The 24,915-nt window shown below is 39.6% G+C and overlaps 1 protein-coding gene across 3 annotated transcripts in view; it reads left to right on the top strand.

Annotated features, from left to right (window-relative positions):
- The first annotated feature begins 214 nt into the window (after nt 1-214).
- The window catches only part of LOC139962119 (tyrosine-protein kinase Fer-like), a 55,667-nt gene continuing 30,966 nt past the window's right edge, over nt 215-24,915 (top strand). Inside the window, exons 1-2 of one of the 3 annotated variants that reach the window (XM_071962023.1) lie at nt 215-234; nt 22,297-22,381. In XM_071962023.1, coding sequence (XP_071818124.1) covers nt 230-234; nt 22,297-22,381 — 90 coding nt within the window. In that variant the 5' untranslated portion in view covers nt 215-229. Of the gene's footprint in view, nt 235-16,986; nt 17,127-22,296; nt 22,382-24,915 lie in introns of those variants that run through there. The other 2 variants (XM_071962024.1, XM_071962025.1) reach the window with 2 other exon arrangements.

Genomic DNA, 24,915 nt, shown 5'->3' with positions numbered 1-24,915 from the left:
TTACCTTTCAAGGCTTTCAATGACTTTTGAAAGTTTCCGTAAACAAAAAAAGTCTACTTGATTGCGCAATATCATTCTGTTTTTCATAGCATGAAATCGTACACCATGTATTGGACTTCTGTACGTGATATACGATGCATGCTGCCTGACACAACACTACATATCGACCGTACCTTTTGCGCTAGTCTATTACAAAGTACAAGACATGGAGGGTACTTCATTCAAATAGATGTGGTAAGCCTAAAGATTTCAGATTTGCCATCACAATTTGTAATTAAAATCATTCCACGTCAGCTAAAAGCGCCGGCAATTCATGCGACCAGGTCAACTGCTGCCAGACGACAGCCTTAATTAGCTTAGGCCTAAGTTATATACTTAGCCTAGTGTACATTAGACAGACAGGTAGTTAGTAAGTACATAGACGCCATAACCATACGAATATGAACAGTTATGATTTGCCAAGCCTGTCTAAACAGTGAGTGCTGAACTGCAGCAGCATTAAATAATGGTATATTAGTGTCATTAGCCAAATACCAAATGAAAGAGTGTCTCGGAGACCAAATTGTTAGAATTGAAAATATTCATTTCTTCAATTATCACAATATCAGTTATATAGATTTACCTGGATTTACCTGGATCACCACTCTTCTCTGCGTTGGTGCTTGAAGAATGGCTCTTAAGGTCTTGTGACCCTTAAAGATCCTGTTGCTGGCTAGCCTGGTATCAAACTGGTTTATGACTTTGCTGTAATTACATGATCTGGCAGCTTGTTCCACACTTTCCGAATTCAGCAAAAATATGAATTTCTTCTTATTTCTAGTCTCACTTGTTTTGGCCTTATTTTTTTTAAATTTCCCCATGTTGTTGATAGTTCCAGAAACTCAATTATTTGTTCCACGTCTATATCAATTTCCTGTTTATAATGTTGTACATTGTGATTAAGTCTTGTCGAAGGTGTCTTTTTTGCATTGAGAATAGATCCAGCTCTCTATGCCTCACCTCATAGCTTTTGTTCCTCAAGCCTTGAAAAAGTTTTGTAATGCGTCGTTGCACTGCTTTTATTAAATTTATATCTTTCTTTAAAGACCAACTATGGAGACTTTTCGATGAACATAGAATCCCACCATTTTGCATGTATGTAATCCTTAACTCACTCCAATTACATTGCTGTAATTATCTTTACCAATCGGACGTTAAATACGTGAAAAATGGGAAGAAAAGTCAGCTTTTTAGGAAACCTATTTCAGACATTCCTGAAACATTCTTAAGACATCAGGTGACCATGTGACGTCATCGTTGGTATACCGCACTCAAAAAAATACTTTTAGTGTGTAAAGTATACTTGAGCTGCTAAAAAGGTCAACGATGTTACTCCTTTTCCCCCGAAATGCCACAATTCTGTGTTGTTGGAGGTTGCAGTTATACCTCAGCCAACAAAAGCATCAGCTTTTTTAGCTTTCTGAGTAGAAGAACCGAAGTAAACCCCTAAGACTTTGGAACAATTTTGTGAGATCCACACAGAAAGATTTTTCAGCACCCGGAGTATCTCATGCCCATGAGTCCACTTGCATGACCCTGCCTCTGTATGCTGTAAATGTCTCATTCTGTGAAACTTATATACTTTCGACAGCTGTGGCGGACATAGCTCATGTGAAATTGACCCTTTCAAATCTCCTCTTAAACACGCCCTGGCCTTCTTACATATAACATTATATCACGCAATTGACAGTATAATATTTACTGTTTGAGATCCGTGTATAGACCGTGCCTATAGGGTAGCATTGTTAGTACATGTAGTGAGTTGGCTCACAGCATGTGTAAATAGTCATATTAGGATTTCATCGCATTTATCCATTTCATTTGTTGTATTCCAGTATCCTGAGTTTGTGATACATGTGTCATATTGTCCATTATGTTTTTTCCGGAATCTGCATGGTCCAAGGAGTGGAATAAAACGGTACAATATAGCGATCGGACGTTTTATTTCGTTAGAGACTGTCTTGTGATTATGATGTTACTGGTCAAGGCCTGTTTCAACTAGACCTAACTCTATGGAATTACACAGAGTCACGGTAGTGTTTCGCCCAGGATTGAACGAGAAACGTGGATTTGAATATTCACTGCTAAATTTGGTTTATTGACAGGATACTTTTTCTGTGTTTGTAATTTTGGATATTAAAACGAGTAAGTACTATGTTCAGCTGGAGCTTAGTCATGTATATGCTACCCTGGTCGATTCAGGCCAGCGTCTTCTCGTAGTTGTTCGATTATGTTTAGTGTTTTTTGGGTAATTCGTTGACAGTAACATAAACCATTTTCCCGTGACATATCATGCATGAGGCATCTTTTAGGTCTATTGTTTTGTTCAGTTTGCGTTATATGGCGATCTAATTGTATTACGGAATCGGCAAGCTGCTTGCATGTTCTACAGTACATTGTACCGTACGTACCTATTGACGCTCCGCTATGTAAACGATGCCTCCATTAGAGTGGAAATTTTGCATATAAAATAACCCATTTTACTAAATTTTCTGCTTAAAATTGTCTTAAAACTAGTTGTTTACCTTCCTGTGTTCTTGTTTTAAGCTATCGGCCTTCAAACGCTCGAAATTGGAAGTCAAATACAGTACAATTGTTCGCTATCTGTGTATAAACAGTACCTATTTCAGGGACTGAATTTCGCGGTATACTGTACCAATCATGACGTCACACGGTGACCAGAGGCTCCTTTGGGTCAATCTCTGTTTTCAGACATTCAATGGGAACATGTCACGTGACAACCCAAAATGTCCATTTTCGTGGTCGTTTTTGGATGGCTTATAGTAGGTTTTCGAAGATTATTTTTACACATGTTGAATATGGGTATGTAAACTCCCAAATTAATGGAAAATCCCCCCCCCCCCCAAAAAAAAATTTGTCTCCATAGTTGGTCTTTAAGTATGGCCTCCATACTTGCACTCCAAAATCAAGATGTGGTCGTACCAGTGAAAGGCAGTGATTTATACAGACATAGGATGGTCTTTCTGTTAAAGTTGGAGAAATTTCGCTTGATGATGCCGATTACTTGATTCGCTTTTTTGACGGATTATGCTATTTGTTTACTAAATTTCATATTAGTATTGACTAAAATCCCTAGATCCTTTTCTTCATTTTTGGTTGCTAATTCCTTTCCATCCATGAGGTACTGGGTGTTTGGGGTTGTTATGTCCAAAGTGTAACACTGAACATTTATTAACATTAAATTTCATCTGCCACTTTTTAGTCCATTTGATTAAGTTGTCCAGGTCCTGTTGTAAGATTTGCCAATCGTTGGTAGCTTGTATGGGACAAATGACCTTTGTATCATCTGCAAATTTGCTTATCTCTAATTTAACATCCAAGTCCATGTCGTTCATGTAAATTGTGAAACAAACCGGACCCAAGACTGATCCTTGTATTACAGAATTTGTTACTTTTGTCCATGTCGATTGGTATCCATTTAAAACAACTCTTTGTTTCCGATTATTTAGCCTTTTCAATCCATTTAAGTATTGGTCCCTCTATACCATGAGCTTTTATTTTGTTGATAAGCCTTTTATGGGGTATTGTGTCGAAAGCCTTTTGTAGATCTAGATAAACGACATCTACTGGTAAGGACTTGATCTATGCAGTAATTTTATCCCAATATATTATCATGTTTGATACACATGATCTCGCTCTCCTAAATCCGTGTTGTGAATTTAGGATGAGATTATTTCCTTCCAGGTGCTTGGTTACTGCATCTCTGATCATCATTTCCATAACTTTTCCTGGTATTGGTGTTAGGTTTACTGGCCGGTAGTTTGACACATCTGAGTGATCTCCCTTCTTGAATAATGGTGTGATATTTGCTGTCTTCCAATCTTGTGGTAGTTTAGATTTCTGAAATATTATGCTTAGTGGTGATGCCACGTTCTCTGCTAGAACCTTCAAATAATCTGATTTTACTCCATCTGGACCTGGTGCTTTCCCTAGCTTTAATTTCCTTATTAGATATTGCATAACTTCTTCTTTGGAAAAGGCTATGTTTACTTGTTCCATTTCCTTTTTCTCCTTGAAGATTTGTGTTACTTCTGGTATCTCCTTATCTTCTTCTGTAACTATGTAAATAGCTCTATTTCTGTTTCTTCTTCTCTCCCATCCTAGTGGTTATGTAATAGGTACGCCTATTCTCTTCCACAACCTGTGCTCATTTTCCCCTGTATAATTAGTAGTGAGCCAGTGGCAACAGTACTTTCTTTGTTCTGCCAAGTTGCTGGTTTTAGTAAACATCTTCTCTTCTTACTTTCTTTTCTTAGATAAGGGATGCCTTGTCTTGGTTGTTTCAGTTTTAGTGTAAGCATTTGTATGCAGATTTAGTCTGTATGTTTAGCTCTGATTGGTTCTAAGTGTTACTCTTGGTATCTAGGGTGTTTATAGCCAATCAGAGGTGTTAAAAGGGTCACATGTTGTTACCCTGTGGTTTAGGAGCTTCCTCCAAGGTGTCTTAGGAGAGAGAGGCAGTTTGGTTGTCAGCCAGTCAACAGGGCCTGTTTGTATATTAGCCACCCTTGATATCATAGTCTGTACACTACAGTATACACACATATAAAAATAGTTAGAGAAGTTGTCTATCTTGTGCTTAAAGAATACATAAATATATCTACATAAATATAACTTACTGGAGGATTTAATTGTTAATTATTGATTTGCTGTACGTTTGTGAACATTATTTCATCGTTATATTGGATTCAATGGAACTGAGAGCTGTGTTCTAGCTGCTAGTTGCCATTTTGTATTTACATATCTTTTACTGGGACTTCACCTACTCTTTAACATATCTTTTACCTGGACTTTACCTACTCTTTTACGTGGACGTCACCTACTCTTCTACCTATCTTTTACCTGGACTTTACCTGCTCTCCTTGGGAAGAATATTTCTTTGAATATATATATTTTATTGGAGTATTCCTGGAACTCTCACTCATATCTTTTTTTCACTGGAGTATATCCACGGAACTCTTACTACTCACCTTCTATTTCGTAATTTCCTGTTATCGGACATTCATCATTTATTAAACCTTGCAATACCGTGTCTACCAGTCCTTCAACTACATTGCTGTGCCGTGCTGCTGGACTATATATACAGACCCGCCCGCCAGATAAGCTCTATCTCTTTTTTTTTATTAATGTGCACATACATGTATTAGTCTTGTGGCCACTTGACACCTTTAGTTGTTTATATTCAATATCTTTAGTTTTAATTGTTGATACAAGTGTAATAGTGTAACGGTAAAGAGTACTTTCCCAAGATTCTTTATGTTGCACACTTTCATGTGTGACCGAGCAATATAACTATTTTCTATACCTAACAGCCAGTCTTATTCTTGTTTTTAGCCTGTTGTATTTGTAATACAGTGGTCAGCTGTCTTCACACCTCGTGACCACTAGGGGGATTCCCAATAATCCTGTTGTACAGCTAGCTGCTGTCAAGAACCCCATATCCCGCAACTCTTACATTGGTAGTACGAGTGGGGTATTCAATTATTGCCCCCCAAAAAGCAATTGTCGTTACATAGTATTTATTTCAAATGTTGTTGTACTTGAATAAGGCTGGTTGATAGGAGACTTATTTTATTCACATTTCAGTATTTTGCTTATGGTTTCTTCAATACTTCTATATATTTTTGCTTACAAATTGTTTAACATTAAGAATAGCCATGAATGAAAATATTGATTCAGTGACACCTGACTGCTCGGGAAACCAGCCTCTCCCTGCAATTTATATCCCCATTAATCACCACATTTCAACCTTTGTGGGTACCCCAACTAGTAAAAATGACCCTGGTTGGGGGGAATGGAAAGCTAGCCTGAAAGCTGCACTCAAAGCATGGCGGACCCCCCAGGACCAACAAGTAGAGTTGGCCCTTCGGTATCTGGGTGGTGTAGCACGGAGGGAGGTGCTCGTTCTAGAGGATGATCAGCGATCAACCCTTGATGCGGTGCTTCAACACTTAGGAAAGATTTATGGGGACAATAAGCCCCTGACGACACTGATGAGTCGCTTCTACGCCAGAAACCAGCATAGGCATGAGACCATCAGGCAGTATTCCCTATGCCTGGAAGAACTTTTGCAGCAAATCCTAAAGCACCCATCATCCCTACCTGAAAAAGACAAAACCCTCAGAGATCGATTCATCGAGGGAATTTCCAGCAACTCCATCAGGATGGAGCTACGGAGAGAAGTCAGGAAGGACAGCAACATCAATTTTAAAGATATCAAAGATGAGGCCCTTGAGCTGGAAGGCGCCATTAGAATGGACAGTGCTGAAGTCATCACAGCTGACCTTCATCAAGTTAGGATCCCCACTGCATCTGTCCAAAGTACAACGCCCAAAAACCCAGCCTTCCAAGAATGGCAGAAAACGATGGAGGCAGCATTCTCCAATATGCAACAACAAATGCTGCACTTGCAGTCTATGGTTGCCATGGCAACGCCGAGAATCCGACCAACCGGTGGTAGAAGGGCTTCAGACCAGTTTACAGAAGATGGTCGACCGATCTGTAGAAACTGCAACATCTCGGGCCATGTTGCCAGGAATTGTAGGAGGAGACGAGGGCCCCCACCACACCTGTCTGCAGATGCCACCCCTTTCCAACCCCAGACAACATCGGTTCACCCAAACGAGACCAATCCATAGTTGTGAGCCAAACTATGGAATGCTCTGCCTCGTTAGGCTCATCCATACCGACTAGGGACATCAGAGACAAGGTCGTTGGAGGTCACATGGTAACTAATATTCTAATAGAGGGCCACCTTATGCCATGTATCATCGACACCGGCTCACAAGTGACGACCATATCAGAAAAATACTTCAGAGAACACTTGGCTGACAGACATCGTTCATCAGGCCCTCTGCACTGGCTCAGACTTAAAGGTGCAAACCATTTACCTGTTCCATTTTCAGGATGTGTGGAAGTGAAGCTAGTCATATCTGAAGTTGAAATTAATATTATAGCCCTCCTTGTTCCTGAGAATGCTGCCAGTGGCATTCCCTGCCTATTAGGAATGAACGCAATAAGGCTTTGCAAAGAGGTGCTTTTTAATAGCCAGGACAAGAAGTTTAGTTCATCTGAAGATCAGCGCACTCAATCAGCAGAAGTACTACACTTTATACAGATGGCTGAAGAAGGGGGAACAGAGAGTGAGAATCTATCCGGAATTATAGGTAAAGTTTCAATTCCCAGGGGCCAATCTGTGACACTGCCTGCCAGACAAGAGATAATCATAGAGAGCTACTGCGATTTAGGGAAAGGAAGAACTTGTGGTCAGGGGATAATAGAACCACTACCTGATGACCAAAACAACTTACCAAAGGATATTTTAGTGGCCAAATCATTGTCTACGGTTACTAACAATAAAGTGCACATTAGACTTCTCAACATCAGCACCAGTGACATCCTGCTCAGGAAAGGTTCAGTTTTGGCACAATTACATGAGGTGGAGGTATTACCTAATCAGATTCCAGAAGTTAACTTAGTGCACGTTGATCAACAAACAGTAGAAGTTGTTATCTCTGAGCAGCATGCTACAGTGGTCAATGAAAGCGCTCACTCTCAAATACCTGGAGATTTACCAGTACCTGTTAATGTCAACACTGAAACTCTTTGTCCTGATGAGGTGGCTATGCTTGCTAAATTTCTTAATGACCACAAAGAAGTTTTTGCTAAAGATGATGGTGACTACGGGTGTACAGCTACTATCACACATCAAATTCCAACAGGTGACAGCCCACCAGTGAGGGAAAAATATAGAATGATTCCGCCCAAACTTTACCAGGAAGTAAAAGATCAAATCAAACAGATGCTAGAAAAGGGGGTCATCCAAGAAAGCTACAGTCCATGGGCAGCTCCCACTGTGTTAGTAAGGAAGAAAGATGGAAAGATAAGGATTTGTGTGGATTATCGCAGACTAAATGCTCTTACTAGGAAGGATGCCTACCCTCTCCCCAGAATTGATGAGTCCTTAAATGCGTTGGGTCATGCCAGATTATTTTCCACCCTAGACTTGGTGAGTGGCTACTGGCAGGTCGCCATGAACCCCGAAGATCAGCAGAAAACAGCCTTTACAACACCTATGGGACTGTTTGAATTTCAAAGAATGCCCTTCGGTTTATGCAACGCTCCAGCGACTTTTCAACGATTAATGGAGGCATGTCTGGGAGACATGAATTATGAGTCTGTACTTCTGTATTTAGATGACATCATCGTCTTCTCTGAAGATTTCCCATCACATCTTCAAAGACTAGGGAATGTCCTGGACAGACTAAGTAAGCATGGGTTGAAGGCTAAACCAAGTAAGTGCCACCTGTTGCAGAAGGAAGTACACTACCTTGGTCATGTGGTGTCGGCAGAGGGTATATCTACAGAACCAGAAAAGTGTGCAGTCATCAAAGACTGGCCCACCCCCACCTCTGTATCAGATGTGAGATGCTTTCTGGGTATGGCAGGGTTCTACAGGCGATTCATTAAAGATTTCTCAAAGATTGCAGGCCCATTGTACGAGCTCACAGCTAAACCAAAGAATGGGCTACCCCTGAAGAAAGCCTTTGAATGGTCCACCAGATGTCAGGATGCCTTTGACCACCTAAGACAGGAACTGTCCTCACCACCGATTCTAGCCTATGCAGACTATTCACTGCCTTTTAGACTGTACACTGACGCTAGTGGTACTGGATTGGGGGCAGTATTGACACAAGTTCAAGAAAACAAAGAACGAGTAATAGCTTACGCTAGTCGAAGTCTCCGAAAAACAGAACGGAATGACCAGAACTACAGTGCGTTCAAGTTAGAACTACTAGCTATCTCCTGGGCAGTAACTCAAAAGTTCAAGTCATACTTACTTGGCGCTGAATTTGTTATTTATACAGACCATAAACCCCTACAGTTTCTAGCTACAGCAGACCTTGGAGCCATTGAACAGAGATGGGTAGCAAGACTTGCGAATTTCCACTATAAGATTGCTTACAAACCAGGCAGAGAAAATACCAACGCTGATGCATTGTCCCGTATGACTCAGACTCAAGAAGCCCCTTGTAGTATACCAGACGATGAGATCATCTACAACCTTCAGCAGCATACAGATTGTTTGCTTCCTTTGACAGAGCAGGAATTAACCAATCAGGAACCTCCACCAAGCATTAATGACGACTTTAGGAACAGACAAGACCTAGATCCAGCAATAGCTGAAGTCAAGAGATATGTACAGGTGCATTCTGGGACACGCCCCGTATACAATGGTGACTCGACAGAGGTGTCATTGTTACTCAAACAGTGGACCAGCCTAAAGATACTTGATGGATGTCTGTATAGAGAGATCCTGAGAAGTGGTCACCAAGACCCAGTAAAGCAGTTTGTGGTGCCGTCCAGTTTGAAGGTCAGAGTTCTCCAGGGTTTACACGACCAAGCAGGACATTTTGGAGCCACCAGAACACTGGCACTTATTCAAGAGCGCTTCTACTGGCCCAACATAAGGAGTGATGTCCAGAAGTACTGTGCAGAATGCGAACGTTGCAATTTAGCTAAACCAACGACAACAACAACAAGAGCCCCACTGGTTAATATTAAGGTGTCAGCCCCCCTGGAACTTGTGGCTATTGACTTTCTAAAGCTTGATCGTTCTACAGATGGTTTCGAAAATGTCTTAGTCATCACTGACTACTTCACCAAATTAGCAGTCGCAGTCGCCACCAGAAATCAAACTGCAGTAACAACGGCAAGAGCTCTTTGGCAGCATTTCATCACGAAGTATGGTTGCCCAGCACGAATCCTGTCAGACCAAGGCGCTAACTTTGAATCCCGGTTAATTAAGGAACTTTGCCAGATGTATAACATTCACAAAAGCAGAACTACACCCTACCACCCAGCTGGAAATGGCTTATGCGAACGGTTCAACCGTACCCTTATAAACATGGTGCGTACATTATCCGACGAAAAGAAGAAGCAGTGGCCTGCACATCTCGCAGAACTTACATACCTTTATAATAATACCCAGCATTCCTCAACAAAACAAACCCCCTTCTACCTAATGTTTGGTCGACATGGAAGGCTACCCATTGATCTAGAAATGGCGACACCTGAAGACAGCCAGAGACCAGTGTCATCTGACTGGGTTAGTTATCACTGGGAACGACTCCACCATGCCCATACGCTTGCAGAGAAAGAAATGGAGAAGGCATCTGCTGTGCAAAAGAAACTTTACGATCGAAAGACGAAAAATCAACCCTTATCCAGAGGCGAGCGTGTACTGGTAAAACGCCTTCATTTTGACGGCAGGCATAAGACAGTGGATTTTTGGAACCCAGAGCCACACATTGTCACCGGACAACCCAACGTACATCTACCGATCTACCGGGTGAAACCAGAAAGTGGTGACGGCATGGAAAAGGTTCTCCACCGAAATGCATTGAAACTTTGCCGTCTTCCAGTAACTACAGAAGAGACAAACACACATCCCCAGGACGATGCCCCTACAGGTACCAGTAGTAGCCCTGTGACCCCACTACTTGGAATACCAATTCCACAGCAGATACCCAACCGTACCAGCAGCTGCATTGATGAGGACAGCATAGACCACCATAGTACTGATGAAAACGACGCTTCTGATGGGCAGGAACCAACACACCCCAATGTGCTCACCACAGTACCAGATATTCCCACCCTAGAATCAGTAGATCCCACTTTGTATCTCAGACGGTCACGTAGGAACAAAGGTTTGCCTCCCGAGGAGTCATGTGTCAATAATATAATAAGTAAAGATTTTTCCCCCATTGTAATTTCTATGCAATGGTTAAAAGATGGCTTGAGTAAGGCTAGAGCATCTAATTTCTTCAAATAAGTTGTGTTATTGTGTATTCATTTGTATTTTTGTACCAAGACTTACCGGTCTTTGTGGTATGATCCTTACCAGAGGATCCGATTGTTTTAGGAGATACTGTATTTTTTTTTTACATGTACAAGCTAGAAGTTGTTTGACTGTTGTCCTAGGAAGTTAGGAAACTGTGTTAGTTTCGGCCTAATTGCCTCACCAGGTTGGTTATATACTTCACAAGTATATTCTGTATGTTTCGGTCATTTCTATTTTTTTAAATTTTGTTTTGTGGTTTTTGCTGCAAGAAGTTTTCATTGGCAGTGTAAGCCAATATAAAGCGGGCGGGGATGTAAATAGCTCTATTTCTGTTTCTTCTTCTCTCCCATCCTAGTGGTTATGTAATAGGTACGCCTATTCTCTTCCACAACCTGTGCTCATTTTCCCCTGTATAATTAGTAGTGAGCCAGTGGCAACAGTACTTTCTTTGTTCTGCCAAGTTGCTGGTTTTAGTAAACATCTTCTCTTCTTACTTTCTTTTCTTAGATAAGGGATGCCTTGTCTTGGTTGTTTCAGTTTTAGTGTAAGCATTTGTATGCAGATTTAGTCTGTATGTTTAGCTCTGATTGGTTCTAAGTGTTACTCTTGGTATCTAGGGTGTTTATAGCCAATCAGAGGTGTTAAAAGGGTCACATGTTGTTACCCTGTGGTTTAGGAGCTTCCTCCAAGGTGTCTTAGGAGAGAGAGGCAGTTTGGTTGTCAGCCAGTCAACAGGGCCTGTTTGTATATTAGCCACCCTTGATATCATAGTCTGTACACTACAGTATACACACATATAAAAATAGTTAGAGAAGTTGTCTATCTTGTGCTTAAAGAATACATAAATATATCTACATAAATATAACTTACTGGAGGATTTAATTGTTAATTATTGATTTGCTGTACGTTTGTGAACATTATTTCATCGTTATATTGGATTCAATGGAACTGAGAGCTGTGTTCTAGCTGCTAGTTGCCATTTTGTATTTACATATCTTTTACTGGTACTTCACCTACTCTTTAACATATCTTTTACCTGGACTTTACCTACTCTTTTACGTGGACGTCACCTACTCTTCTACCTATCTTTTACCTGGACTTTACCTGCTCTCCTTGGGAAGAATATTTCTTTGAATATATATATTTTATTGGAGTATTCCTGGAACTCTCACTCATATCTTTTTTTCACTGGAGTATATCCACGGAACTCTTACTACTCACCTTCTATTTCGTAATTTCCTGTTATCGGACATTCATCATTTATTAAACCTTGCAATACCGTGTCTACCAGTCCTTCAACTACATTGCTGTGCCGTGCTGCTGGACTATATATACAGACCCGCCCGCCAGATAAGCTCTATCTCTTTTTTTTTATTAATGTGCACATACATGTATTAGTCTTGTGGCCACTTGACACCTTTAGTTGTTTATATTCAATATCTTTAGTTTTAATTGTTGATACAAGTGTAATAGTGTAACGGTAAAGAGTACTTTCCCAAGATTCTTTATGTTGCACACTTTCATGTGTGACCGAGCAATATAACTATTTTCTATACCTAACAGCCAGTCTTATTCTTGTTTTTAGCCTGTTGTATTTGTAATACAGTGGTCAGCTGTCTTCACACCTCGTGACCACTAGGGGGATTCCCAATAATCCTGTTGTACAGCTAGCTGCTGTCAAGAACCCCATATCCCGCAACTCTTACAACTACTTTTTGAAAAATCATTCAAGGTTTTGGTCGTTTCTCTTTCTGAAACTATAACACTTCCATTCACATCTTTTAACGTCTCCACTTAGCTCTTCACCTTCTGTTTTGATCGAATATATGAATAAAATGTTTTGGGGTCTTCTTTAATCTTTTCAGCCATTTTCTCTTCAAAATTGCTCTTTGCTCACTCAATTCCCTTCTTTACCTGTTTTTGTAAATCTTTGTATTGTATCCAATTGTCATTGGTCCCAAACTTCTTGTATTTTTGCCATGCTTTTCTTTTTTTCTGTATTAGATGCTTAATTTGTTTGTTCATCCATTTAGGCCGGTTTGCAATACTTGGTTTTCTACAAGGAACTAGTCTTTTCACTTGGTTCTCATGAAAATTTTTCAAATGTTGCCACATTTCTTCAACCTCCATATTTACCAATATGTTATTCCAATCTTTATTCTCATATTCTTCTCTCATCCTCTTCAAATATGCTTTTTTCCAATCTTTAATTTGTGTTTTGCTTAAACCTTTCTCTTTTTCCATAGTGATGATACAATTCCATACAACATATCTGTGATCGCTACTACCAAACTCATCTCCAATTTCCATACTTTCCACCATTTCTTCCTCCGTTGTCAATACCAAATCCAAAATATTATTTCCTCTTGTTGGTTCACTTACCAGTTATTGCCAGAAACAATCTTGTACCAGACTAAGAAAATTTCTGGATGTTGGTGTATCAGCTGTTAGTAATGTCCAATCAATATCTCGATAGTTAAAATCGCCAGCGATAATGATTCTGTTACACTCCTTTGCTTTTTTTAGCATATATACAGTTCCTCCTCTTGAACATCACAGTTCGTTGGTCCGTATATTACTCCTAAAACAATCTGAGTCTTATTTCTTATGATTTTGTACAGTACCATAATGCTTCTCAATATGATCCCAAATTTTCCATCCTGACAACCTGAATACCTTCCTTTATGTATAGACACACGCCTCCTCCAATCTTGTTCTCTCTGTCTTGTTGAAAGCATTGGTAGTTCCTAATATTTGTTTCTCCATCCGATATTTTTTAATTCAACCATGTTTCAGTCACCATTATAACATCTAAATCCATGACATATGCATATGTTTTGAGTAGGTCCATCTTTTTATTCACACTGCGGGCATTAACATAAAACACTTTAAAATTTCTTCTTCAGACTGTTTAGCCTGAGGTAAAAACTCCAATCTTTCTTCATTATTTACAATATTTACATTTGTTATCGTCTTTTTATGCTTGACGAAAAAACTCTTGCTCTCTCCTAATTGGGAGAGATACAGTACTTCATCCCTGCTTTACAAATCCAAAACTTGTACAAGTTTCCCTCTCACAATTTTTATATTCTATTCTCCATTCTCCAATCTCATTTTTAACTCATGCCTGAGCCTTTGTCCTTCTTGTCTTTGTTTGTAAGTTAAGTCAGGACGTTTGTATACATGTGAGAAATCTTTCTCATGTCTTGCTTTTCTCAACACATCTTGCGTAGTTTCCACCTTTTTACTTCTACAATAAATCATGGGTTTATCCCTCAGTTTAGATATTTGGTCTATCTCCTCACTTGGAATAGCTAATACCTCAAAAAGATCCATAGTTTTATTCCTCATCACCTCCTCTGAATCATCCTCATTTACTAATTGGTCAATCACTACTCTTTTTCTCCTTTTTTCTCTTTCTATTACTTCTCTAACCTCCATTATATCCTGTCTGTGATCTTGTTTGGTTGCCCGGCACCCTTTCTACACTTCTTATTTCCATTGCTTGTATACTCGTTTAACTTCCTTCATCTCTCATTCTCTTTTTGAGATCTTAGTTTTCATCTCTTTGATCTGCTTAATCCATATCGTTGGATTTTTTTTTCCATTTCTTTACATTTCTTCTCAAGTTTCTCTTGTTTTTGTTTAACCTGTATTACTTCATCAAAGATATTGGCCGCATACCTCTTGCACATTTTACACTGCCATGGTAATTCTTTTGATCCTTGCCGGAAACCAAACTTCTCAATTGCTTCATACAAGTCATCTCCAATATCGCCACATGCCTTATGATACCACAGTTTGCAAATGTCACATAATACTGCCATTTCATCTTCATTAACTAATAATCACATTTCCCACATATCTCTCCTTTATCGTGTGCTTGGTTCCCTTTCCTTGTTTTACCTTTAGTTGCCATTGTTGTTTAAAAGCTATAATCAATTGCTTTAAGTACTTCAACTCTAAGTAAGTGGTCATTTAAATTGCATCAGGTACATCTTTTGTTCTGCCAACAGATGGTTTCAGGTATCATCTCAACAGAGAGGAGCTCTGATAACTGGTCTGTTATGAGACTTTCAGTCTGTCATAGAATCGCAATCATCTAGTTGAAAGTATAGAAACAAAATGGCTCTAAATAAATCTGTGGACACTAATCATCCCAATTGGATGGAACTACTACCCTCAAGGTTGCATGACGAGCCTTTAACAAACATTGCAATTCCAGGTAAGTTGGCAATGAGGCAGCCATGGTTGTATGGTCCTCTGCTTTGCCCCAGTAATTAAAGTGCATCACCATTATAATTAGGGGGTGAAGGAAATGTAAGAATTTATTACATTCCCGAAATAACGAAATCCAAAATCAACATTGAAAGTTTTCTACCAGAGATGTTGTTACATTTGATTCCTTGCATATCTGAGAGCGTCCAATTAAATGTGCATTTAGCATAAGTTCCTGTCAAAGATCGTTATTTTGGCTACTCTCTCAAATGTTCACTGAATTTTATGGATTGAACATCTGTCAACCTCTGTTGCACAGTGCAGTGGTAGTTTATACTTTTCTGAGGATGAACAAACTAAAAACTCCTTTTAGGCTGCTACATTATAAGTTTAAGACTCATGGCAGATGTCTTGCGAAGATAAATTTAAGCTTTAGTGTATGGTAAACCTTTTATCAACTAATTACAACAAATTTACTGTCATAGACATCGGAGCTTATGAAAAATAATAGGATAATTTGAAATAACATTTTGTGTTTGAACTGAAGACTGCATGTTGGATTGAACTAGAAGCAATGAATCTAGTACAAATCACCCAAGGAGGAATAAATAAAGCAAAAGCTTCAAAGGTTGGCAAGTGAAAAAAATAACAAAGCCTTTACATTAAAATCTGTGGGACACAAAAATTAAGTTTCCTATGAAATGGTTGAGTTCTTGAGAATTAGGCAGGGTCTATTAGATCCCAACCATGGTGTTAGCTGTGTGAACATGTCATGGCTCAGTTACTGTACCACCCTGTTGAAATTGCTACTTGAAAACCAATTAAAAGCTGTTGTTTTAAATTCTCTAGAAACATCCAGCACTTTGTGTAGGAAGGCATAACTTCCATCGTCCTGTTTTGCTTCTCTGCAATCTGGCTACAGTCATCTGACAAAGTGCGAATATTAATTAGTGATCAGACATAGACAATACAGAAAAAATGCAGACTAATTTGGTAAATATTGATAAAGATACTGCTTCCATGATCAACTGAATTAGACATCCCTTGCTCTGCCTTTTGTGTCCCTATGATCATGTACTATAGCAGTGATCCCTGTATTGATAAAACGTTTACATTGACCTATTTATTATTTAACTTTCAACAGGATCACATGACTCATTCACCAGTCAACTTTTGGCAGTCTCCCCTATTGATCCTGGATCTCCAGAATTGGTTGCTAAGCTAGCTACCATCTTTGGGCCAATTACAAGAAAGATTGTTAGGAAATGGTCCGTCACCCAAAATCTGTCATTCGTGGATCAACTCGAGCTTGGGATCAGATACTTTGACCTCCGGGTCTCGACATGGGATGGCAGGGCGGACTTATTCTTCGTTCACGGTCTCTTCGGCGGTAAGGTGAAGAGCGGGTTGGAGGAAATCATGCTATGGTTACAGACACATCCCAAAGAAATAGTTTTGCTCGATTTCAATCACTTTTACAAGATGGATGACGAGGACCATTCTAGCCTGATAAAGATGATTTTTGAAAAGTTTGAAACACGCCTGTGTCCTCCATCTGCAGGGATCAAAAATGTAACTTTGAAGCAGTTATGGGCCAGAGAATGGCAAGTTTTAGTATTCTACCATCATCGTATAGCACACACTGTAAGTTCTCTTTGGCCTGGTTACATGATACCATCGGTCTGGCCAAACACGACCAGTGTAGAAATCATGCAGGAACACTTGGAAGACAAGTATAAACGTGGCCGACCGACGGAGAGGTTTTGGATATGTCAAGGTATCTTAACACCAACTCCAACTACCATCGCTAAGAATGCTTTACATTCACTTGAAACCACTCTGGCTGTTCAGGCTACTGAAGGAGTCTTGTCCTTTTTGAAGGGTAAATCGGCTGGAGCTTCTGGAATAAACATCGTGATTGCCGACTTTGTGGAAAAGGGTGACTTTGTCAGTAACATCTTGGCACTTAACGAGTCTTTATAACCAATTAATTTATTGTGTAAAGGTAAGTTGGCCTGAAGTTTCGATCCTAGCAGGATCTTCTTCAAAGGCTAAATGACAAGTAACAGTAACATAAGTGACAAAACACGGACAAAATACAGACAGGTTACTGAGCATGGTGAACACAAAGAGATGGATAAAAAGGGGATTAGTAGACAAGGGATGGAGAGAAGAAAGAAAGAAACCAACAGGGGAAGAGGAGAGGTAGGAGATAAACAGTGGAAGAGGAGAGGTAGGAGATAAACAGTGGAGGGACAAAATGAGGATTAAGGGAAGGGAGCAGGGAATAAACTGGAGAAGGACAAAGACAGAAGGGTGTGGAGAAAATAGGATGGAAGAGAGCTATGAGAAGAGGAGTGATAGGGGGGACAAGGGGAGAAGGAGGGGGGGAACAAGAAAAGTTAGTCATGTCCTTCCTGAATGTTGAGCCCATGAGGTTGAATGGTGCGAAGGCGTTGTATCCAGTCTCCCTCTGCTGATTCGTACTAGGGACGGGACGGCTAGCTAAGGATTCAATCCCCTGTAGGGACATGTCCTTAATGGTATGGTTGGGAAGGTTAAAGTGTTCTCCAACTGGTGTCTCAGTCTTCTGCTGCCTTGTACCCCCCCCCCCCCCGCGCTACTCGTCAACGATACTGTCAGTGTCGGTCAGACACCCTATCTTTTGCGACTTCACTTTTGTTCCGAACTTTTTTTGATACATTTGTACGCACTGGCCTTCACTTCACTTATTAATCACTCTGGTTAAGCAAGTAAGCAACTGAGTATAAGTTATTTGCTTTGAAGGCTTCATAGACTTCTAACTACAAAAGCTATGTTAATGTTACAAAGGGGAAAACTGCAGCCCCCCCCCCCAACCAAATATTTTTGTGAAAATATGCTGAGAATTTTTAGGGCACCTACTGAAAGAAAATAATTTGCAACGTGTTTTCAATGGTTTAACTTATATTATTATTTTCATTGGTTTCGATGAATATCGTAACCTATGCATTCATGATGGCGTATGTGCGTGTGCGTGCGTTTGTGACGCCCAGCTTGTAAACACGATATCTCAAGAAGGGAATGTTAGACCAACTTCATGTTTGGTGTGTAGATGTACCACATTAAGTACAGGTAGCCTATTGTTTTTCGTGGAGGTCAAAGGTCATTTTGGGTCACCAGGGGTCAAATTGTGAAAACCTTGTAAACATGATATCTCAAGAAGGGAATGTTACACCAACTTCATGTTTAGTGTGTAGATGAACCACGCCGAGTACAAGAAGCCTATTGTTTTCTGTGGAGGTCAAAGGTCATTTGGGGTTAACAGATCAAATTGTGAAAAACGTGTTAACACGGTATCTCAAGAAGGGATGGTGGACCAGCTCCATGTTTAGTGTGTAGATGTACCATATTGAGTACAGGAAGCCTAATGTTTTCTGTGGAGGTCAAAGGTCATTTAGGGTCACTAGGGGTCAAATTGTCAAAACCTTGTAAACACGATATCTCAAAAAGGAAGCTTGAGCAAACCTCATATGTAGTGTGTAAATATACCACATTGAGCACAAGAAGCCTATTGTGTTCTTGAAGGTCAAAGGTCATTTAGGGTCTCCAGGGGTCAAATTGTGAAAACCTTGTAAACACGATATCTCAAGTAGGGAATGTTGGACCAACTTCATGTTTGGTGTGTAGATGTACTGTACCACATTGAGTACAAGAAGCCTATTGTTTTCTGTGGAGGTCAAAGGTCATTTGGGGTCACCAGGGGTCAAATTGTGAAAACCATGTAAACACGGTATCTCAAGAAGGGAATGTTGGAACCAACTTCATGTTTGGTGTGTAGATGCACCACATTGAGTACAAGAAGCCTATTGTTTTCTGTGGAGGTCAAAGGTCATTTGGGGTCACCAGGGGTCAAACAGTGAAAACCTTGTAAGCACGATATCTCAAGAAGGGAAGGTTAGACCAATTTCATATTTATGTATAGAAGTACCACATTGATTACAAGAGGCCTATTGTTTTTGGTAGAGGTCAAAGGTCATTTGGGGTCACCAAGGGTCAAATTGTGAAAATCTTGTTATCACGATATCTCAATACTGGTAGCTTGGGCCGACCTCTTATTTAGTGTGTAGAAGTACCACATTGAGTTAAAGAAGCCTCTTGTTTTTGGTGGAGGTCAGAGGTAAAATTATGAAACCCTTGTAAACATGTACACCCTCACTATACACTACATCAGATTCATGAAGAAAACTGCTCATGTTACATCATCAAAACCACAATGCATTTTTGCATTCTGGTTTTGATGGTCATCGTGTAAGTTGGTTCTTTGTGATGACAGGAATACACAAAAGTGATGGACTTAGATTTGGGTGTAAACCAGGCATGTGGTGTGCAGAGGCACAACAAAATTGTGCCCCCTTTTTGATTCCTTGCCGAAGGTTCAAGGAATCTATGCGATGGTGATTGCGTGTGTGTGTGAGTGAGTCAGCAAAATTAAGTATGCTGCAAACTCCTCCTAGACCTGATGTCCTATCAAGTTCAAGCTTGGTTGGTGGGTGCCTGACCATGTTAACTCATGCCTGCGTGATTGATGACGTCGAAGGTCAAGAAATCTAAAAATTGATTTTTATCCATTTTCTGCATGCCAGCTTGTTGGACAGAGGCATTAAACCACGTTAAATGTAGAGAATGAAGAGACAAAGTTTAAAACAAGACAGATTTAGCTGTTTAGGCTTGTAGTTAACGGGTCAATTGAGTTAAAGTTAAATTTGGTCTAAATTGTGCAAAAGAGTTTGTCATGAACTTCTCCTAGACTAAGTCCAATCAGGTTCAAACTTGGTGGGTAGGCAGGCGTGTATCCAGGGGGGGTCGTTGGGGGCGCGCGCCCCCCGGGTAAGAAAAAGTGGAGAGAAAAAAAAGAGAAGAAAAAAGGGAAAAAAGAGGGGAAAAAAGAGGAGGAGGAGAGGAAGGAAGGGAAAAGAAAAAGAAGAAAGAGAGAAAAGGGAGAAAAGGAGGGAGTAAAAGAAAAACGCCAAGACACCGGGAAGAGAACGAGGAACAGTGACATCATTATAGTGCTGATCCCTATTACACACACAGGGTAGCCAGTGACGGATCGAGGATTTCGGAAGGGGCGTGCACCTCACCCTACCCCTTACAGACTTACACCGACAACTCCATTTTTGATGTTTCCATTTTCCTCTCTCACTAATGTATCTACTGTATATATATATACTATATATGATCTATCATAACGCGCGTGTGTGTGTGTGTATGGACGCCTTAAACAAAATAATTGTGCTATGAAACCAACTGTGGCTGGTCTCGAACTTGACCGAGTCGTCGGGGAACATGACGCATTTCGGGAAGGGGGCGACCACCCCCCCCCCGAGCAAATTTTTTTATGATATCGCTAGTAACTTCAAAATAGAAAATGCTTAGATACAACTAACAAGGCATGGGAAGTGTCATTTCCAGCGATCTGGGAGGCATTTTTGGTCAAAATTTTCTTGTACGCTTCGCGCCAACTCATGGTGGCGCTACGCTTAGATAGTTTGCCTACAGATTTCGCCCCTCCCTTGGCAAATTCCTCGCTTCGCGCCTGTTCGAATTTGTTAAGCAAACAGCAGATATCAAACCATATCAATAAGCATGAAAATGGCATTCCAGGATGAACAGCTTCAAAACTGTCTGTGTGTGTAGTCAAAGGCGAGGGAGCCAAATTTAATTTGGGGAGCTGCAACGACTTGCCCGAAAGATATAACCAATATTTTTCGCGCGCTCCGTGCGCGTTCAACATGTTAATGTCAATATCATATAAGCAAGCATCGGTTATTACATCGCATGCCATCGTGTACCGTACGGTCCGTGAAAGTTGCGCAGTAAACCGCAAGATGCCCATCTAAACAACGAAATATCTTATGTAGATGGAGAAAAAGCATGGAGGTCCAATTATGTCAAAACTCTCTTTTACATTAGTAATGGCTAATTAGTTGGCCAAACTTAGAACTTTATTTTAATTACCAAGGAGATGATTTTTAATTAATTTCCTTTAGATGTAGCTATGTCTTGCAATTTATTTTTCTTTCAGTATAGGTGCCCGAAAAATTCTCAGCATATGGCCCAAATTTTCAGAAAACAAATATTGGGGGGGGGGTTGCAGCACCCCGCCTCCTACGCTTATGTGTGTAGTGTTCGGTTTCGGAAATATCTGGTATTTGTTTCATTTCCTTCAACCAAGTTTTATAATAGCCGTTATAAGAGGTTTTAATATTTGTACACCAATAAATGAACTGTGTCTGAATTTTCGAAAATTTCCTGACCAACATTCTTCATCATATTTCCCTCTACTCGTGCAATTTTGGGCGGTCTGTTAGGGGTTCAAGGAGGTTTTTCTATATGGTTGTCCATAGATGAATTTTTTTGCAACATTATGGGTATGTTTTGAAGTGAGTTTATTCACGAGAAATGTGAATTTTCAAATTCTGAACAAATAATGGGCTTAAAACCTTCAAAAGTGGGGCTGTCGGGTATTGTGGGCCGCGACGTAGAATCACCTACAAAAGCAATGATCCACAGGACATGTGATGAGGTCGAACATGATGTGTGACTGGTGACAATCTTCAAAAAGGTTATGGATGGAAAAAAAAAGCTATTGAGAAATACTTGGTTCTCAGGCAAAAAGTGTACATCTGGTTGGTCATTTTCAAGCCCGAAAAGTGCCATTTCCGGTGATCTGGGGGTATCAAAACCAGAAATTTTCTTGTACGCTGCGCGCCAACCGATGCTGGCGCTTCGCTTAGATAGTAATTCGCGCCCCCCCGGGTTAGAAAATCCTGGATACGCCCCTGGTAGGTGCCTGACCATGTACTGTAAACTTGATCTTGGGTGATTGGTATAAATGTCATAGGTGAAAGGTCAAATACCCAGAAACTATAGCCATTTTCTGCTTGTCAGTATGTTGGAAAAAGGCATTAAACCGCAAAATATGTAGACTACAATGGGACAAAGTTTAAATTAGAACTTATGCAGTTGTTAAGGGTCAAGGTCAAAGTTCATTGTAGATCCATTCCATCATAGTAGGGATAAGATGCCATGGATTGCCATCTTGTCTTATGTTTTAATCGTAATAGATGCTAAGATCCCATAACAAGGGAGTTTATTAGGTAAGTTTCATTTGTTTCTGTTTTTCTCGACAGGAAAGATATGATTGATAAAGATGGCTACCTTCAAGGTATGCAAGGAATTAAGATGCCTAATGAAGCAATCCATGACAGAATGAAGGTGAGATGACAAAACTATTAAATAATGGATCATTCAACTGTCAATTTGAGTATAGTTTCATTGGTTTAATGTAAGTTTCATTGCTTTGTTGAAGGGCTGTCCTAACATCGTTGGTGTTTAATATCATTAGATGCAAGGTTACATTGCGACTTACATGCAACATCATGTAACCTGTTGAAAATTTCAAGTTTCATTGCTTATAGTGTATACACTTCATTTCGTGTTTAATAGAATGCTGAGTGAAATTACCCCCACTGCTGTGGGTCATGAAACATTTGGTGTTTAATCTGCAAGCTTCAGCTCATTCATTGGGGCTTAAAATTTCAACTCCTACCCAGATCCCAACGAAGAGAGTAAGTGACGTCTGCTCCTGTAACACGACAATAGCATAAGAGACGGTGGTAAGAACAGACCTTATGGGGAAAAAGTTAACACGTCATTTAATGAAAGTGAAAATATTCCCCATCTTGGTGGGGTGGAATTCATTTCCCCTGTGGGTAGTGTAACAATTTAGAGAAATCTGTAAGCAATGATGATTATTAATGCATCTTTTTGTGATGGAATACTAATCCATCTTTGCGTGATTGATTATTAATCCATCTTTGTGTGATTCAAGGGCGGCGGAAGCACTTTTAATCTGGGGGGGGGGCACCGACGTCAAAGGGCACTTTGCAGAAATTTGATTGGACTGATGCAGCTTGATATTTAGTACCCATTATAACTCTTATTGTATTATCTTATTTGCGTATACACATCACTCCATCAACGCCCCCCCCCCCCCCTCAAGGAAGAAATGCATACTGTACTAGCACTGCAATGTGCAAGTTGGGAAACAAGGAACAAAGAGACAAAATGAGGTGAAACCATGCTAGTTGCTAAAGTAGGAATCTGCCGAATTAGAGTTTATTTCTTGTTAAGAGCTTCACTAATTTTTTTCATTGGAAATAGCTTTGAGTTTGACCCACAGAAATTCATTAAAAGACTGTTCTAAATTAGGATTAGATCTCTTACTGAAATATCGCTGACCTAATAAGGTGATCAAGAGTACAAGTTTTATGTAGAAAAAGGGCACATTTTTAACCTGAGGAAAAGTGAGGGCACGTGCCCCCCCCCCACCCCCGGTTCCACCGCCCTTGGTGTGATTGATTATTAATCCATCTTTCTGCTTAGACGTTGAAGGACAGCCTAGTAAAATCAGAGGATTCCATGAAGAGACTGTTGTTGACACAATATAAAAAAATCCTTGAAAACTAGTATCTCAAAGTAGTAAATTAAGCAAAGTACTGACAATACAACATATTTGCAAAACAATACCATATTCAAGCCACACATATATACTGGAAAAGCAACCACAATATTGAAGCACAAAATTAACAGGACTACAAATTATAAATTACAAAAGACATGAGCATAATAAAAGGACTAGGAGGTACTGTAAAAAAGCATAGAAAGTACTGAACAATGCATAAAAATACTGTCAAATACTGAAAAAAGCATAAAAAGTACTGCAAAGAACTTGGACAAGCATAAAGGACTAAAACTTACCCAAAACGCATAACAAATACTGTAAGGTACTGAAGAAAAGCACCACAAGTACTGCAAAGTACATAAGAAGCATAAAAAAGTACTGTTAAATGCATAAAAAGTGCTGCAAAGTACTGAAGAACATATAGAAATTGCCAAAAAAGAGCTAAAAATTGCTGAAAGGAGCTAAAAATATCAAAAGTACTAAAAAAGCAAAAGAACCGCTACAAATGACTAACAAAGCATAATGTACTGCACTGAAAATACTCCAAATAGAATACTCACCAAAACCTGGAAAACTGCTCAAAATTAATGCATAAAAAGTGCTGCAAAGTACTGAAGAACATATAAAATTGCTGAAAAGAGCTAAAAATTGCTGGAAAGAGCTAAAAATATCGAAAGTACTAAAAAAGCAAAAGAATCGCTACAAATTACTAACAAAGCATAATATAAAGCACTGAAAATACTCCAAATAAAATACTCACCAAAACCCAGATCTCCTCAAAATTAATGCATAAAAAGTGCTGCAAAATACTGAAGAACATAAAAAATACTGAAAAGAGCTAAAAATTGCTGAAAAGCAAAAGAATCGCTACAAATTACTAACAAAGCATAATATAAAGCACTGAAAATACTCCAAATAAAATACTCACCAAAACCCAGATCTCCTCAAAATTAATGCATAAAAAGTGCTGCAAAATACTGAAGAACATAAAAAATACTGAAAAGAGCTAAAAATTGCTGAAAAGCACTAAAAAAGAGCTAAAAATATCAAAAGTACTAAAAAAGCAAAAGAACTGCTACAAATTACTAACAAAGCATAATATAAAGCACTGAAAATACTCCAAATAAAATACTCACCAAAACCTGGATAAATTAAACTGCTCAAAATTAATGCATAAAAAGTGCTGCAAAGTACTGAAGAACATATAAAATTGCTGAAAAGAGCTAAAAATTGCTGGAAAGAGCTAAAAATATCGAAAGTACTAAAAAAGCAAAAGAATCGCTAC

The sequence above is a fragment of the Apostichopus japonicus genome, chromosome 20 (genome assembly GCF_037975245.1).
Source record: "Apostichopus japonicus isolate 1M-3 chromosome 20, ASM3797524v1, whole genome shotgun sequence".
NCBI lineage: Eukaryota > Metazoa > Echinodermata > Holothuroidea > Aspidochirotida > Stichopodidae > Apostichopus > Apostichopus japonicus.
This window is presented reverse-complemented; position numbering and strand designations above follow the sequence as displayed.